This window comes from Notamacropus eugenii, chromosome 6 (assembly GCF_028372415.1).
Source record: "Notamacropus eugenii isolate mMacEug1 chromosome 6, mMacEug1.pri_v2, whole genome shotgun sequence".
NCBI classification, from domain to species: domain Eukaryota; kingdom Metazoa; phylum Chordata; class Mammalia; order Diprotodontia; family Macropodidae; genus Notamacropus; species Notamacropus eugenii.
Window position 1 is genome coordinate 4,192,661 of NC_092877.1, and position 19,149 is coordinate 4,211,809.

Sequence of the window (19,149 nt, forward strand, 5' to 3'; positions counted from 1 at the left end):
GGATACTGCCTGGGGAACAGCTGAACGAATTGTGGTCCATGAGTATAATGGAATATTCCTGTGCTATAAGAAATGATGACTATGAAGACTGAACTGAAAGGGAAGTGAGTATAATGAAGCAACCTATGCGTACAATAACTATTACAGGGGAAACACAACCAACAACGCTGTGACAGAAACAAAATGTAGTAAAATGACTGAGGCCAAGCCCACCTCCAAAAGTCTCTCTCCCTGCTTCTTGGCAGAAGGGGACCATGAGTATAGAACACCACATGTAATGGCAGCTTTCCAAAATGCTGCTTAGTATTGATGAACTTATTTTTTCTTTTTAAAAATTCTTTTGCCTTCCTAATGGGGATGGGTGGGGAGGGAGGAAGGGAGAGAAGTTGGAACTCAAAGTATTAGAAACGAATGTTGAGAACTGTTATTGCATATAACTGGGAAACAAGTACAGGTAATGGGGCACAGAAATCTATCTTGCCCTACAAGAAAAGAGAGAAGCTGGGGATAATGGAAGGGAGGGGTGAAATAGAAGGGAGAGCTCATTGACGGAAGGAGTAATCAGAATACACGCTGTTTTGGGGTAAGGGGAGGGGAGAGATGGGGAGAAAATTTGAAACTCAAAATTTTGCGGAAATGAATGTTGAAAACTAAAAATAAATCAACATTAACAAAATAAAAATAAAAATTTTTTCACATAACGGCTGGCTCTCTGGGAGGGGATGAGAGGAGGGAAACAATGGGAAAGAGAGGTGATAGAAGAACAAAAGGCATCAATAAAAATACATTCTTTTAAAAAATGTAGGCAGGAGGGTGGACAAAACGACCTTTTCAGGTCCCTTCTGACCCTATAATTCACAGAGGTATTCATCTATTACTACGAAGCTAAAAGCTCATCCATACGGATCAAGCTTGTAGAGCAGAAAGGGCACTGGTTTTGGAGTCTTACCTCCAACACTTCCCAGCAGCGTGGCCAAGGGCCCCTTCCCAGATGTAACTTTCCTCATCTGTAAACTAGGGACAATTTTACTTGCTATACATCTCCCTCCCATGTGGAGAGGGTATGAGAGCTTTGTAGAGCATGAAACAGGAAAGATATGTGAATGAATGAAAAAGCACTTACTGTGTGCCCAACATAGAGATAAGTAGGACATAATTAAAAAACCAGACATTTCATGTCCCCAAGGATCTTCCAATGTCATGAGGAAAATGAACATGCCCAGGAGCATGGGGGCCAGGGAGGGGCCCTTGGATGCAGAAAGTTATAGGGTGTTGAGTGGAGCCACAGAGGAGCAGGCTACCCAGAAACACTGGCACAGAGGGGACTGACTATGGTTCCAGAACTAAAGTGGGCCTGGAGGTGGAAGGGGCAGGAACACCATGAGTTCCTATTACTACCGCATGGGCCAGAAGACACAAGCTGGTTTGTGGTAAGTCCAGCTGAACCAGAGGCTTATGGGCAAGACCATCAAGTGACCACATTACCACTCGAATAAGTTTGGAGAGGATTTGAGCTACTAGATCCCCTTTACCTGTAGAGTATGACATATTCACGGCCCTGTTTCCTGGAGAGTCGGTAGGCTGGAGTCACTCTAGTGATTGCAAGCAGAGACTTCAGCAGTAATGACAGCCTATTGTACACAGTGTAGGAAACTTTAATTTCTTTGTCGCATCTGTACAGGAGCATTGAGAATTGTTAGTCTGTTTGCATTATATCCAGGACAAAGTATGCACTGAAAGGAAATTTGTTAAATAGCTGGGGTGGCGGTGGCAAGATGGACTTAGGAGTATTCCCAAGAAAAGGAAAATGGAACCTGTTCCGAGTTCACCAGGCCCACCCCCCTTCCTCTCAGCACCACCCCATTCTCCCCCCTACACTGATCTGAATCCATCTTTTGTTTGAAGGCTATCACTTTTTCAGCCTCACACCCAGTGAGAGCTGTAGAATCATATGCTACAATCAGGTAATGCTAATGCATTCCTAAAGAATGAATCAGAGCTCTCTCCTAATCTACTGATCAATGTACCAGGTGAGGTGCTAGAAGAGAGGAAGCAGAAGGTGCTTCCTCAAACCCATCTACTAATTCGGAAACACCTACTTTCCCCCCACTCCATTCAATCCTGAGAAGCAGTGATTCCTAAGTTTAACCGTACAGAACAGAGAGATAAACCTCACGCACTACTTCTTTCTCCCTGAGGGGGATATCAGAGCTGCCCGGACTGAATGAGCAATCTGGGGAAGACAAGCCTGTTTGTGGGCATCTCAATGTGGTGACCATTTTCCATTACAAAGTAAACCCACATATAATTCTCATATATATGTACATATATATATGAAATTGGTTTATACTTAATATTTCTTTAATTTTTCTGTACATTTTTTTCTTCAAAGTTTTAGATAAGGAATATGCCTGGCCAACTTCTAAAGGACAAAAAAAAAAAAGGAAAATCCTAAGACCTCACACACCTGTTAACAGGAGTCATATGAAAATCTTACTGGAGGTTTGTCACACCACACAACAGACAGACAAAAGAAGTACTCAGGGAATAAGAGCCCCCAAGGGATTTCATCAGAATATTACCTGTTCTCTGGGAAAACAAAACATCCTCCTCCCCTCTTCCTTTGCTTCCTTTTCTATGAAAAGGAAGTCTCCCTAGCAGGGTCCATCCTTGGCAGAGCCCATCTCCATCCGGCCTGGCATTTGCTGGGCTACAACCTAGGATCTCATTTCAGTACAGTATGCTCCCTCACATAATCCCCAAGACTTCTGAATCAGGAAACACTTACTTTTCATTCATTTCAAGACACCAAATTTCGAGTTCCATGGAATCTCCCTGTAAATAATGAGTGGAAAATGTCAACCACCTTTCCAGTCACCTGAAAAACTGCTACTAGCTGCAGAGTCTTTTTGGGATAGATGTGTTCGCTCACTCACACACTCACCCTACCCCTAGAAATAAGACTTGCACCCAATGGGTATGAAGGAGAAGGGGATAAAGAATGAAGTGAGAACCCTTCAATCTCACTAATATCAAGTGTTCTGTTTGCCAGTAGGTGAGTGGGAGAGTCATAGAAATCTAAACATAAGTAAAACCTTTTTTTAAAGGGAGACCAATGAGAAACAAGGACAGAATTTATCAGGTTTAGGAGCAAGCCTGGATTAGGCAAGTGTGGAGAAGATTAGCATTAGTTCTAGATGAAGTGCAAACTTCTCGTGCCAGCATTTTACAAATGGGCTGAGTGGTCACTGATTACTAGGCATTCTCTCAGGATCCAAGATAAAGGAAAAGCTTTGTTCTGAGATCCAAAATATATTGGCTGACCACAGCTTTTTTCACTGTTTCCCCAGGAGGGGAGCCATAACAACAATGAAGGTGATGGCATTTATACAGTGCTTTCAGGATGGCAAAGTGCTTTAGATGCATGATCACATCTGATCTGTGAGGCAGGGCCGTCATAGTGACTTGCCCAGGGTGACCTTGAGGTAGACTCAGATCCTCCTCTTTCAAAGTGAGCTTTGCTTTACCCATGAGGCCAGGTCCCTAAGGACGCAGGCCGAGCTACACCCCGTGGCTTCAGTCACCGCACACGAGACAAGAAGCCTTGATTTCTTTAGGACCTGAGCCTCCCAAGCTGGCCTGAGGATCTGCAGCTCAGCTGCCTCGTCACCTCTGAAGTCTTCAGTGAGATTTCCACGCACATCGACCTCCCCACAGCGGGCAGCTGCCCTGCCAGCGCTTTCTTGGCCTCATGTGTGACCTCTGGGATATCCTTGATGGCCAAGTTGAACTGCAAAAAGAGTAAGATCATTTTTCTTGTTCAAACCTACAGGGGTTCTTGCCCTAAAGGAGCATTACAGGCATGTCAAATAAGTTTCACTGCAAGGGAGGCCTTGCTAATGTTAGGGGAAAGGCATTGTCCACTTGCAGTAAGTGAAAACCCTCACTAACATCCCCCTTTCTTCATTAATGAGTGTTTATGATGTAGCTCCAAATGTGCAGTTGAACAAAACAAGATGTGAACTGTCTTTAAACTCAACATATGGCCCTCTTCTTCCAAACCTCCTTTGTCTTAGGCTGTAAGAAGACAAGAACCAAGCCTGAGACTAGTGGAGAGCAGGCTTTGCTTCATTCAGTCAGTGGCACCAAACCCTGGCTTACCAAACTGCAAAGCATCTGTGCTCTTCTGAATACTTTCAATTTACTTTTTGTGGAAAGAGAATGTATGATCTTACAAAAACAAAGTAAGGCTTTTTACCCAGTCAGATCCTGTTGGGGAAGATGACGAGCGAGTACAAATCTTCTCTCCCAGACGTGCCTGGACTATCACTTGGACCGTCTGCAGAGACAAATAAAAACCCCAAAGGTGCGTGCTTAAAAGGTGTATGATTTTAAAGTTCTTTACATAATAATCTGGTTCCTGAAAAACACCAAAGCTATTGATGCAACCAGACTATCCTACAATTACTAGAGGGATTGCTGGAGCTTAAAAGTCCCAAGGACAGAAGGGGAGAAAGTGCCAATTTGCATAAGGAAAGAATACTGTACACACTCTTGGAAGTCTAATGCCAGTCAGTAGAAATGCCTGGAGTTTGCCAGTACGGAGTAAGTGATGTTCTCACATGGCAGAAGGAAAGCTGAATATGGTGGCTATGGTTCCCCTAAGAATACAAGCCCAAATGTGGATGGAAATCTACACTGCCATTAACTCATGCAGACTTAAACCAGGAAGTGCTCCACAGGCACACTGGTGTAACCAGATGGCAAAAGGCTCCCAAACTATTTCAGAACCAGATTTTATGTTTGGATTGGCCAAGCATAGCAACAATGAGGAACTTCACATAAGAGCTAGAAAAACACACTCTGCCCAGCTTTCAACATTCAGTTTACAAAACCCCATTGGCCAGGAAGTTATAACAAAATTTAAAAAATGAGAATGTCAGGGGGAGTATATGCTTAAGGAAAGATGCCTAAAAGATGTTCATGGTTACTACTCAACACTTGTGTTCCCTCCCACCCCAAGGTAACACATTGTGCCAAGAAACGGGGCTTTACAGCCTGACATTTCTGCTGACAAATGGCCTTGTGGTCTGTCCCCACCCCCAGCCCCCACTGGAGCAAGTAACTGTGGAAAATTGGAAGATACTTTCCAGCTACACCCCCTCCACCGCCCCCAGGCCTTCACAGTTTGGTTTACAAGAGACAGAACTTTACCAGCTACCCCCTAAAATGGGCAAGCTGCAAGCTGTCATGCATGGCACATTTCAAAAGACTGTACCTCAGTGGGAGAAGCATGGAAGTTATTTCTAACAGTTCTAGCGACAAATGAATAAAAAACTTATTACCTACCTTCAGGGCAAAAAATTTGATGAACTTGTCCAGGTCCTTCCTGTCCTGGGAACTGAGATCAGTGTCCATTGCATACACAAATCTGAAACAGATAACACCAAATGCAGTGTGACCCTGAGGTCTGGACATCAGCTCTAAGGAAACTGCTCTATATTCAATGGCTGCATGGGAAAGTGGAAGGCTACAAATGGAGATCTTTAGTTAACTAACAAGGGCAAAAGGGGAAAGAACTAGAAGCAAAAATTCCCTTTGGAGAGTAATAAAGTTGCCCTTTAAACAGTGTTTCCTTGATGATCTTTTTGGCAAGGCTACCCCCTCCCAAGGTGCCTTCCCTCTGAGTCCATTGGGGCCACAGTTAAGCAAAAGAAACCACCCCGCTGGCCGCACTGATCACAGCATGGTGTAGTCCAGGCCCATCATATACCCTCTCTCTGACATGAATCTACTTTACAGAAGGATGAGCGATCACATAACACATCAACCTGGCACACGGAGAAGATGACCTGCTACTCTGTCCTTCCAAACAAAGGCAGAGCATCAAAATTTGCTAGAAATATAGAAAATATGCTACATTATCCTCCATGTTGCGTGAACATAAGCTTCTGGGGAGTTAAAAACCCAATAAGAAGTCTTCTGTGGCCTTCCTCCCAAGACATGTCCTGACCATGGAGCTCTAGGGGCACGATGGGGGAGGCTATTGAGAGAAGGGCTTCCAAAATTCTGAAAGATGAAATCTAGAGGTGTTCAAGGGGAAGGTTCAATACAACCAAGAACTGTAGTGAAACAAGGGCCCTTAGGGTCCCACTACTATAAACTCACTGCTATTTACGCTGGGCTCAGTCTTTGGAAAGACTGGTTAGAATCAGTCCTGCTTACTAAAGACTTGGATCAGAGGATACAGAAATGCCTGCCTTTGGACTGATTTGAAGCAGAAGTCTAGATTCAAGTTCTGGCTCTGGCAGCTGCCAGCAGCATCAGCTCAGACAGGTTACTTGATCTCTTTCAGCTTTAGTTGTGTTTTCTGTAAAATGGAGACATTTGCACTTGCCAGGTGGTAGCAAGCTGAGGGGGAAGCACCTTGTACACTAATAGAGCACTAGAAACTCCAATTCTCCTCTTTTACACCAACAGTTCTTAGTGTGTGCAGATAAGGAAGGCAGATTCCATGTTACCCACTGTGATGCTGGGAGAAAGTAAGAACTGATTTTCAAGGGATCCCAGGGAAGAGCCTCTTCTGCCAAAATATTGATGAGTTTCATTTATAGAATAAATAGGTATTAGGAAGTTGTGATTTCCACACATCCCATAAAATTACATTTCCTGGGGGACCTAGAATCTGGCAGAATCCTCAAGGCCTGGCTAGAAACCCTGCTGCCCTCAATGCCCTGGCAGTCATTACTAGTCATTACTACAAACAGCACCTCCACCAATTCACACCTGTCCAGTGCCTGGCACCCAAAAGATGGTCAAAGAATTTTATAAGCTCGTATTCCCACATGCTCCCAAAGAGAAATCATTTCATACAATATTCAAATGTAGAAATTGTTCATAAGCTGGCAGCTATGTTCTGTAATGGGAAATAAAGATGAGCCTGATGGCTAATTGAAACTACAAGGAAAAATTCAGATAGGGAGAAGGTAACGGTCTGAGACGGAGCTACACCATAATAGCAAAGAGTGTCTTTTTTCTTTTTATGATTTTTCTTTTTTTTTCAAGCTTTATTTGCTTATTTTTTTAAAAATTTATTTATTTCTAGTTTTCAACATTCATTTCCATAAGAGTTTGAGTTCCAAATTTTCTCTCCATCTCTCCCCTCCCCATCCCATAAAGCCTTGCATTCTGATTACCCCTTCCCTCAATGTGCCCTCCCTTCCATCACACCCCTCCCTTTCCTTAACCCCATCTTCTCTCTTTTCTTGTAGGGTAAGATAGATTTCTGAACCCCATTACCTGTATTTCTTATTTCCCAGCTGTACGCAAAAAACGATTCTCAAGATTTGTTCCTAAAACTTCTGAGTTCCAACTTCTCTCCCTCCCTCCCTTCCCACCCATCCCCACTGGGAAGGCAAGCAATTCAATATGGGCTATATTTGTGTAGTTTTGTTAAAGATTTCCATAATAGTCATGTTAGCAAAGAGTTTCTTAACTAAACTTCCACAGGATTTAGAGAAATGTTAGAATGTGCAAGACTCTCTGCTAAGGGTACCTACAAAGCGGTCAGGTCTCTGCCCTCAAGGGCCTGATAACCAAGTAGAAGAGAAAAGACCACAGGCAATTACAGGAAGGGAGCAAGTGCTTACTGCTAAGGTGATGAAAAAAGAAGATGCAACCCGAGATCATGCCTTGAAATCTCAGCAGACTATCACTGGGTATACAGCAGACAGAGTGCCAGGCTGGAGGCAGGAAGACCAAATCTACATCTAGCCTCAGACACTCACCAGCTGTGTCACATTGGACAAGTCCAGAACATAGGATGTTGTCTACATAAAAGCAGAAGCCAAACTCTGAAGAGGTGGGCAGAAGCTGGAGCAAAAAAGGCCTTGCATGAAAACTTTAAATCAGTGGGCATGAAGGAGCCAGTGAAAGTGTTTAAAAAGAATGAGGTGATCACAAGGATGCTTTAGGAAGCATCGCTAAGTGGCAGGGTCTAGGATGCATTCGAAGGGGGGATTTGGAGGCAAGAAAACTAGTGAGGGCTACTATAACCATCCAAGAGGAGGACTCACTCAGAGTTGGAAGGCAGACAGCCCATCTGGACCAACAAAGGTCACACAAGTGTCAAGAGTTCACCACATATCCAAGGCAACAGCAACAGAAAGAAAAATGGATAGGAAAGAGATTTTGGAGCCCAAATCATCACTTATGGTGAGGGAAGTGAAGGCCATTACAGACAGGCTGAGGCAAAGAGCCAGGGTTTTCAGGCTGGGTGACCAGGAAAAGTATCAGAAATACAGAAGTTAGGATGGAGAACTAATTTGTTGGAAGGGGAGATGAGGAATGCAGTTTTAAACATAGCCAATAGGAGTTGCTGGGAGGAAATTCAGGGGAAAAGGTCAACCAGGCAGTGAAAAATGAAGAAGTGAAATTTGGGAATTTCTGGCTAGAGAGAGATTTAGGAGTCACACGTGTTGAAGTGATATTCAGGGCAATGGGAATAGATTAAATCACGAGGAGAGAACCAGTGGAAATGGGATAGCAGTGGAGCGAGACCCTGGAGGGATCTCCCAACATGACAGAGGTGGGGAACCAAGGGGAGCTGGCAAAGGGGAGAAGGCCTACAACCAGAGTTATGGGATGGAGAGGCACAGGAGGAGTGCTTCTGGAAGATGAAAACTGAGACAAGGCTATCATATCAGGAGGTGATGGAGCTTGGAGGGAACAGGGACAGAGGAGAGACTCCAAAAAAACAGTTAAGTGAGTGGCTGGTTGGTGAGGAATCATGGATTGCCAGGCACACATCATAGGAATGTTTTTGTAGTAAGACACAAGCCTAAGAATATTCATAGCAAAGAGATTAAAGCTAAAGGAGGGCGGATAACTGGGCAAACCCATGGGTTTGGAAGCACCTAAAATGGAGGTGCCCCACCTAAAACTCCTCAGTAACGTAGGAAACATAAAGGAAGAGAATTTATGCAGGGCTTCAGTCTTTGCCCAGTGGCCTCTTGCTGAAGCCTGCCATTAGTTTCCACTAGGACCAGTGAAAGCCTCACTAAGCCCCTGCTTCAGGTGGCCACATTCACACTTTGCCTGTGCCTACCCCCAGCCATCTTCTTACCATCTTCCCAACTTCCCTGCACCCCCCTCCCCCACCTCTGGAACAATGACCAAATCAATTATACTCCTGAAGAAGGAAGGCATTTTAATCTAGTCTTCTATAGCTCCCACTTGCCATTCCAAACCAAAACACCCCTTCTTTATCATCACTCTTCTACTAGTATTTAAGCTCCTGGAAGACAAAGACTGTCTTCAGTTTTGTATTTGTATCTACAGCCTTTAATGGACTCATAATCCTTCATTCAAAGATAAAGCCTTCAGTTTAGGGCAGGGGAGGGATGGGGGGGAATCCTTTTACTACGGGGGATTTGTTCTATGAAGTTTGGATTCAGTCCAAAGGGCCACACTTGAGGACCTAGAGGGGGCTCCCCACCCCTGGTTTAGGACACACTGACTTCCCCTGGGGCGAAGGAGGGAGGAGTCTGGTGGGAGGAAAGCATTCTATAAAAACTGAGGGAGCCATCTGCCTGACTAGCCCAAAGCCCTTTGGGGAATGATCTTTCCAGAGGTGACCTCATCCCTCTGGCTTAATAACTAACTATGACTGCACACACTTTAAGTTACATCAAGTTAACAGGCCCCATCTGTAATCTGAGGTATCTGCCTCAGTGGAGTGCTGTTGTGGTAAGAGTGCACTTCCTCCCTCTAAAATAAAATGGACACAGTCTGGTCTAAGCTCAGACCCCCTCCCTGGCCGTGATCAGAGGATCTTTCGTTAGCTCTTTTCCTTTATTTCAAGGACGTGGCTTCTCCTACCTGGTGCCATCACAACCCATCCATCCATTTTCTTCCTGTGTCCTATTGCCTCCATCCTCCCATAAAGCCTCCAAGGAGGACCTGTCCCCACCAAAGTGAAGGACTTCAGAGCCAGTGATTCCCAAGTGAGGGCCCCTGGACCTCTGCTCAGCTGTGCATTCATTCTAAGGATCCTCAAACCACTGGTACACCAAGCACAGTCATTCTGCTTTATATTTAGATACATGACTTCACATACACTGCAGCCTGGCTACAGTTTCTTCTCCCCATTAATTCTCCAGTAATAATAATGGCTCACATTTACAAAAGACTTTAGGAATAACGTCTCATTGTATCCTCACAAATCAGCCCAGGTCCCAGGACACTGAGCATCTGAAGCTGGAACGAAATGGTCTCCTGGCTCCTCACCCAACACTTCCCATTATGCTACAGGTCACGCCCTTCCTCACAAAGCTTTCGTGGTTCCTCATTACCTATTAACTCCTCTGTTTGACATTTCAAGGCCTTCCCAATTTGGTTTCAGCTGACTCTGGCAGACTTTCACACAGCAAACATCCAAACTGCCTGTCTCCAGACTGGGCTACCTCCAGGCAGGCTGTTTACTGTATCGGGAACACTGTTCCTCTTCATTTCTGTCTTTCTCAATTCCTAACTCCGTGCAGACCGCATCATCTTGGTGGTTTTGTCATTCAACAACTACAACTTCCAAGATGACAGTTTCCTTGAGGGAAGACTAGAGGAACTGTATTTCCTTTTTTTTTTGACAGCTAATAAACCAGTAAATCAGGGTAGAGCACTACGGAGCTAGTTTACCTAAATTTTAACAAAGCTTTGACAAAGTATCTCATACTATTCTTGTAGCAAATATCAAGAGACACAATCTAGAATCTAAACGGTAATGTAATGAGATGGATTCCAAACTGGCCGGAATGTAAAGTAGTCATTCATGGTTCAATGTCAACATTCAAGAAGTGTCCAAGGGAATGTCCCAGGAAATCGTGCTGACCCTCTACTTGTCAACATTTTTATTAATGACTTGTATAAAAGTAAAGATGTCCAAAGTTTAGAAGTGACACAGAAGCTAACACATTGGATGACACAGTCAGGCTCTAGCACTGGGCTGAACCTAGTCATTTGAAACTCAATAAGGATAAATGCAAAATCTTACAGTGGGGTTCAAAAAGTAAATGCCTCAATACCAGATGAGAAGGGGTGAGAGGGAGCATGATTATAAAGAAAAAGACCTATGGGCCTACAAGCTCAATAAGCCAGCAGGATGATGTGAGGCAATGGTCCCTCTGTATTCTGTCCTGGGCACACCCCATCCTAAGCACTATGTTCTCTTATGGACATCATTGTTTGTGGCGTATCACAGTGATCATGTGGTAAACTCTCCTCAGGCATGGATGAAATGAAAAGTGTACATGGGAAGGTAACCAGGATGGTGAAATGGCCTTGAGTCTAGGTCATGAGAAAGAACACGTAGGCTGGAGAAGAGAATACTCGGCCACGTGAGCTATCATCCAAGGATATGTGGGGATGATCCCAAACAAGCAGCCACTGCTGAAAAGGAAGTCTCTTGGGGCATGAGGTGTAATGATGACAGGATGCCTGTCAAGGGCTGGGTAACTCTTCCTTAAACTGCACTTTCTTTTTGAGACAGGTAGGCCAGGCATTTGAATTTTAAGCACTAAGCACAGATACATCGAGAAACCAACCCAGAAGCCCAATTTTATGGGTCAAGTCTTTGTTTTAAGTCACAAGCTTTTAGACTCACATCTGAAAATCTCATTCTCCTGATCATGTGGTAAAACTTACCCGCAAGTTCTTCAATTTCCTTTCCCTTTTTCTCTGAGAACAAGCAGAATTTGTAATCTCACTTGAAATACCTGTGACCTTTTTAAAAAATTATTTACTGTGGGGACACAAGCCAATTATCACATATAATTACAGATATGTGGGAGAAAAATGAATAGTTCTCTCTATTATATTGATCTGTATTCAAATCTCACTTTTTCTGAAATGCCTTCTTTAGGCCTAGTACACACGCAAGCTGGCCCATCTCCCAATGCTTCCTTCCACAAATGTCTGTCTGGGTCCCTTCAAGTCTCAACCTCACCATTTTTGTTTGCCCTGACTCACACTTATCACTTTCCAGGCTGAGAGACTGATGTATGCAGATGTATACACTTAAAATAAGCACAAATAAAATGCCCATTTCCAATTTTGGGTGGCTATTAGTCCCCAAATAAAAATTTCTATTTAGTCCCAGACTATATCTTGTACATCATCCTCATGACAAAGAACAACTCATCCTAAAACCATCCTGCAGGATGCCAAATGATTAAAGGTCACATAGAGACAAACGGGAGAAGAATTTCCTTTGGAACAAGCACCTGAAAAAATGAAATGTGCCATTGTTTTGCTCCCATAACAAACCCACTTCTAAAGTCCCATTCTAATGGCACCCTGGGGTGGGAAGGTGACTAGGGGTTCTCGGAGGCTATGGCAAGACCACAAGCAGTGAGAGGTTCACATTGGCAAGGTTCCGAAGCCAGTCCTGGTGCCAGGCCATGTGCCCACTGATGCACAGGAGTAGCCTAGCTAGAGTTTAGTGGGGCTCATTGTGAAGTTGGCTGGAGGGTAATGAATCTGGAGGCCTTTGTGAACTGTCCTAAAGCCATCTATTAAATTATAAAGGCTTTCCCATCAGTTCTGAGGGAGCTCCAGAAGAAAAGCTGTACCCCTGATTTATCAGAGAATCTTTCTGGGTTCTAGAGCTGTGTTGTCAGTGACTGAGGAAAAAGGACCTTCTTCAAATGGCAACGTGTTGCCAACCTTTACTCACCATTGCACGGGAGTGCTGACAAAAAAAAGCAGCTTCCTAAGAAAAAGTTACGTGTGAAAGTCTACCACACACACTGGTAAAAAAGGCAATGTGCCAACTGAGCCATGGGAACAGCCTGCCTTTAGGGACAGCTAGCCAGGGCTTCGCAGGTGGCATGGCAGTTCTGCTCCCTCCTCCTGCCCTCAGCTCTCCTACTCTTTGCTCAAACAGCTCATCCATACAATTTATACTCAAAGATGGCTAGATCACTGAGTCTAACCACCTACCTCAGTTTTACGGATGAGGAAACTGAGGCCCAGAGGCTGTAAGAGTCCTGTCCGAGGTCACACAGGTAAAAGGGAGCAGAGTCACGATGATTTAAACCCAGGTTCAAATCCAGCGCTCTTTCCACTGTTGGCTCATTTTAAAGTTGTACATACTACTTGCCTTAAAGTGGGGGTGGCAAGTAGTTCATTAATGAACATTCCATATTAAAACAATTTAGAATTGCGTTATGTATGATAAATGAGTTTGAAATTCTGAGAGGGAAAAAGCAGATTCTAGTCAGACTGCCGTGGGGGTGGGGCTGATAACAAGGGAGGCCCCCAGGGAAGGGCTGCTGGCACTGAAACCCAGGGCACTGGATTGAACGAACACTGATTAAGCACAATTATGTGACAGGCACTTTCATGCCCAAGGCTGTCCCAACTATTCCACACAGAGGAGGCCAGAGAGCACGGGCTGGGGAAGGAATCTCTCCCGTTCCTTTGTAAGTCAGGTCCCTAGGGGTCAACAGCCATAATGTGGAACTGAAGAAAATGTACAGAATACAGTGAATAAAGTTTTGTGAGTTGGAAGTTTTCTTTCTCTCCCTCAAACACAAAGGCATGCTAAACTCTCGCCTACACCTTAGTATTTGTATACAGCCTTGGATTTTTTTCCCCAGTGGGTGTGACCTTTTACAGAAGGAAAAGTTCCATGCCACCAATCCACAAGCTCATGTAAACTATCCATTAAAAATCCTTTCCCAAGCAGCCAATAGGATGTTCTGAGCCCAGCACTGTGTACAGAGTAGGTGTTAAATGTCTGCAAATGCTTATTATGTCCTCACCACTGTGCTAAGAGTTATGGGGGAAGTAAACATGGCTAACACATGGTCCCCTGAACTCAAAGACTTATTGTCAAGTTTGGGAAACGGTGAAAAGGCAGTCCAAGAGGGATCCAGTTTAGTTGGAAAGGAAAAGGGCTCCCAGAAGAACAGGATCTGGGAGGAGCCTTTTCAAATGCGCAGCAGTGAGACAGGTTAGTGGGTTAGAAAGCACTGTGCAGGAGCCTAGGACAAGGGAGGGACAAAGGCCTGTGCTGAGGCAGACGAGAGGCCTACGTTTGAAAAGACAGGCTTGTTCAAGAGGGGTCGGGAAGTGAGGTGGTGAGGGGACAATGCCATGATGATGGCAATGGGAACAAGAGGGCCAGGGCAGAAGCAGAGTCACATGGGAGGCAGCAAGGTGGCACAGGCCATGGAGTATGGGATGTGAGTTTCAATCCAGCCTCATACATTTATCCACTGTGTAATCCTGCGTGAGACATTCACCCTCTTGGCCTTGGTTTCCTCATCTGTAAAACCAGGATAACCGTACCCACCTCCTAGGATTGTTGTGATGGTCAAGTAACAGAACACATGTAAAAGTACTTTGCAAACCTTCCCATGCTATCCAAATGCAAGCTACCATTAGGATCACCATTACTGTTATAATCAGGTTATCTAGTCCAACCTGCTCAGCTGAGGTCTGGAAGAGTGACTCGCTCAAGGTCACAACATTCAGAAAGGCATTTTGAATGAAGAGAGGGCAGGACTTGGCAAGAGATCCACATTCACTTTGAGAGGTTAGACACCTATCACTGACAGAAACTTGTATGTTGCCTGACTTTCCTTTGAAGATACTGACTTCAGGGCTAGCAAACCAAACACTTCTGTGGAAAGAAAGGATAAAGGGCAAGTGAGAAGAAGGAGATGTCAAGGAAGAAAGTGATTCTGGTTGTCTTCCTAATCAGTAAACATTAAGCGCCTACTAAATGCAGAGGCTGTGCTAAGTAACATAGTCCCTGCCCTCATAATGAGAAAACAACTAGGTACAAGCAAGACAGATAGGATAAGAGGAAAGGCATTAAAATGAGAGGGATCCAAAAAGCATTCATGGAAAAGGTGGGATTTTTATCTGGGCAAAGATGGGGAGATCTTTGCCAGTGAGCACAGTCAGCGAAAATGCCAAGAAAGGGAGGTCTTATTGTGTGGAACAACGAGCAGGCCAGTGTTGCCAGGTCACTGAGGGGCCTGCGGTGTAAGGGGATTCTAAAGGGCTCTTAAAGTCAAACAAGATTTTAGAGCTGACCCTGGAAATGTTACGGAGCTACTGGGGTTGACGCTGAGTGGAAGATAGGGTGGGGTGAGAGCCTGGGAAGGCGGGTGGCATAGTCCAGTAGCGAGGTGATGACGGTCTGCGGTATCAGGAGACAAAGGGCATGTTATAAAGGTAAAACTGATAGACCTTGGCCACAAATTTGATGTGGGCAAGAGATAAGAGTCAAGAGCTGAGGATGACACCCAGTTCTGAGGCTGGATGATTGAAAGGAAGGTAGTTCCTCCCACAGGAAAAGAGGAATGTGTATATGTTTGTGTGTGGGTATGAGTGGGTGGTATTATGAGTTCATTTCTGGATATGCTCAATTCATTTGTCTACCTGTGAAGCAATTGGGGTTAAGTCCTTCAGACTCCAGCACCAGGGTTTTAGCCACTTGTACAAAGTAGCTCCTTCTGGACATCTTGAATTTAAGATGTTTATAGAATATCCAGTTCAGATAGAAGTCAACAGAAGGATTGGGGCTGGGTAGATAGATCTGAGAATCACCAGCAAAGAGATAATCGGAATCTTTGGGAGCTGATGAGATCACCATGTAACACGGGAGAAGAGGACTGATGCAGCAAAGGAAACTGAGGAATGGTCATATACTTAGAACCAAGAGAGAGCAGTGTCCAGAAAATCCAGAGAAAGCATTGAGGAGAGGCCAAGAAGGATGAGGACTAAGAAAGGGACATTAGACGTGGACATCAAAAGATGAGCAGTTTCAGTTTAATGACTTGTCTCCTTTCGCAGATCATCACCCGCACCCCGACACAAACAGTCCCTAATAGGGAGCAGGCAGCCCCAAGGCTCTGTCTGGAGCCTTCTCCTCTCTCACAGACCTCATTAGTTACTATACAGCATACAAATATATAGAGCCCTACACCCCTGCTTGTATGTCTTGTCATCACATGCAAAACAGAACCCCCTGCTGATCCTTGTGTCATGGAAAGTGGGACAGACCTGCCTCTGATACTGTTGTCATTTGGGGTGCTGGGAACCCTAAAATGTAAGGGTACAGGACAAGTCTGCCTCCAAAGAACTCAACCACACAAGTCTTCTTTCAGTCAAAGTATCAAGGTTTATTTGTAAAACCAACAGAAGTGGGTAAGATTCTCTAGGAATCAGCAAATCTGATGAGGATGGGACCACTTATATACAAAAATGGGAAAGGGTTAGTGCAAAGATCTTGATGGGATTAAGGAGTGGTAAGTAGTCAGGGGTGGCCCAGGGACAAACAATGAAGGGTGTAGATGGGATTAAGGAGTATCAAGTAAACTAATTAAGTAATCAAGATGGGCTGGGGTAGGCCAGATACCTTGGGTGGAAGCACCAGTGATTTGGGCTACAGAAATATAAGGGAAAATTCTGGGTCCAGGTACCACCAATCCATCATTACTATCCTTGTGACTCCTGTAGGTGGCCTCAGTTTCCCAATCTGTAAAGTGGGAATCAATACCACAGGTGTTATTATACAAACTGCACCTCCTTAACTCACAGGACTGCTGCTTTAAGGTTTACAAAGCACTATGTCTACCATTAGTATTACTCTACATACAAATGAATAAAAAAAAAAATGAATATTCCCAAACAGTAGTACTCCCAAGCTGGCTGCTTCCATAAATGAACAGCTGATTCCCCAAGAAGACACCACCGACCTAAGCTTGGCAGGACACAGGCTCTGAGTTTTTTTCTTTGTGGCAGGTGGTTTGGACAGCAGAGGAAAGGAGGGCTGGCCAGTTCTAATTGGGAAGTCTAGGGCTCAGTTTTAATCTGGAGAAACTAAGGGTACATTTGCAGCATTTTATAAAACCATCAATTAATACTAAGAAAGCAATTTCAAAGGCTACATTAACATTTGAAAAGCTACACATCTCTTTTCCCTTAGTCCTCCCCTCCCCTTCTAGATAATGTAATCTTCTGCCACCTTCCATTACAATGGAAAACTCATATAGTTATGGATGTACTGCAGGGGTGGGAGTTCCCCATCCTACTCATAGGATGGGGCTTTCAGACATCCTTAGAGCTAGTGCTCTCCACTCCTGAGATTTTCTTTGTTGATTTAGTTGTTTTCAGTCATGTCCAACTTTTTGTGACTTCTTTGGGGTTTTCTTGGCATAGATAGTGGAATGGTTTGCCATTTCCTTCTCTAGCTCATTTGACAGATGAGGAAACTAAGGCAAAGAGAGCTAAGTGACTTACTCAAGGCTACACAGCTAGTACTTGAAGTATGGATTTGAAGGAGGGTCTCCTTGACTCCAGGCCAGGTGTTCTATGACACCACCTAGCTGTGAATACTTAGTGGCAATTGTACATAGAGAAGCAGTTTCCCCCTACTGAGAGTGGGAGCCATTTTGTTTTTATCAGTGCATCTAGCAGTGTCTAGCACATAGTAGGCACTAGTATGCTTCACAGGGACACTGCTGGATGTTTTATAATACTAATATGAAGGCAATTCCTTCTGTTCTGCTCAGAGATGGAGGCATGCAGTTTTAAAAATTCCAGAACACATGAACATTTGGTCTACAGACAACTCATTCTATGACTATTCAGATTCCACAAAACTTTAAACATACTTAGGAGATGCATTTCAAAAGCACAGAATTTCAAAGTGCAGAGAACCTGGGCTCAAGTTCTGTCTGACACAGATGGGTTGTGTGAAAGTCACTTAACTTCCCAGTGCTATATACAAGTAACTCAAACATTAGACGTTACACCAATAAAACTATAGCTCCAGACGGCTCCTGCCACCCCAGCAAAAACAAACAAACTTTCGTGAAAGGCAGCAAACTCTAAAAGTTTAAGTTGCTGTCACCATATCATTGAGGCGCCCTATGACTGCTCATTCATTCCCAGAACATTCTTTAGTCTGTTCTGTATTACAGCCCAATGTGCCCAACAGGAGGATGAGAAAGGGAACACGCAGGAACACGCAGAGGTCATGACCCTGGAGGGGCTCTTATTCCCGGTAAATCACATCTGTACCGTCCCCAAGATAAAGAACTGGCTTTCCAAACAAGAGTCATCCTCGAGGGCACAGGCCATGCCCAAGTTGTGAAATAAAATCCTTTACACAGTCCTGTGACCTCAAGCCAGAATATTTATAAATTCATGACTGCAGTTTGCTTACCTGAATTCAAATATCACATTAAAAAAAAAGCAAACCCTCAAAATCTATGAAAAAGGAGATGAAAGCATAAGGATTGGTGATTTCATGAGATCTAAACTGGACGGGCCACTTCAGCCTCCTCGTTTCTTCTTTCACAATCATAAAATGTTAAGGAGAACATCACTATGTAACTGTCTTTGTACTTTGTAGTCCCCAAGCAGAATGTTCAGGGAGACAGTCCTGATCTGTACCTGGCCACTGGATCCAGATAGCTCCTGGGGAGAAAGGGAGGCTGGTGACTCTGCACAGTCCTCCCTCACTGAAATCCAATTCACCTGCACGTCATGGCATCACCTCCCTGATGTCATGGTCCTCTTTGAGAACAAAGGACAAACCAGAGCCAGGACAGAAGGCTGGCACCTGAGCCATTCTCCCTCCAGTCTACATACTGTGCGCATGCTCACAGTACTGTTTACAAAGGTCCTACCGTTCTAACCGGAAAAGAGAAATGAAAAAGGCTGACAGTCTAGCTGAATAAAAACAATATATAGATAAAAGCAGGCAGATTCAGAATGAGATGAGGAGCCCCAATTCTGTCATTGGTTCCCAGTTTACCTTAGACGAGTCACTTCACTTTTCACATGTAAAACAAATGGAAAATTATCCTACATGACTCCTCATGCCCCTTTCGGCACTAAGTCTGTGCTTTGATGACAAGGACTTTCTGGTAGTTTGGCAGATGTCACACTAAGGACAAAGTCCACCCGGAGAGCTGAATTACATCCAGGGCAGGGACTACCCTTTCTCTTTGGGTCCCCCTAGCAGCCAGGGACAGGAAAGGGACCGGTGACTCAGTGGGATCTGGATTCCCAGACAAGGAAATCCTTCTCACCAATGCAGACCAGCACTTTCAATGACCCCATCATGGGCTC

The 19,149-nt window shown here is 44.4% G+C and overlaps 1 protein-coding gene across 5 annotated transcripts in view; it reads right to left on the minus strand.

The window, feature by feature from the left end:
- ATG13 (autophagy related 13) overlaps positions 1–19,149 on the minus strand; it is a 36,017-nt gene that overhangs the window by 15,503 nt on the left and 1,365 nt on the right. For all 5 annotated transcript variants that reach the window (XM_072617624.1, XM_072617623.1, XM_072617622.1 and 2 more), the window contains exons 2-6: positions 5,350–5,431; positions 4,259–4,339; positions 3,671–3,790; positions 2,789–2,835; positions 1,533–1,673 (exon numbers count right to left, since the gene is read on the minus strand). In XM_072617624.1, the coding sequence (XP_072473725.1) occupies positions 1,533–1,673; positions 2,789–2,835; positions 3,671–3,790; positions 4,259–4,339; positions 5,350–5,418 (458 nt within the window). In that variant the 5' untranslated portion in view covers positions 5,419–5,431. The remainder of the gene's footprint in view (positions 1–1,532; positions 1,674–2,788; positions 2,836–3,670; positions 3,791–4,258; positions 4,340–5,349; positions 5,432–19,149) is intronic.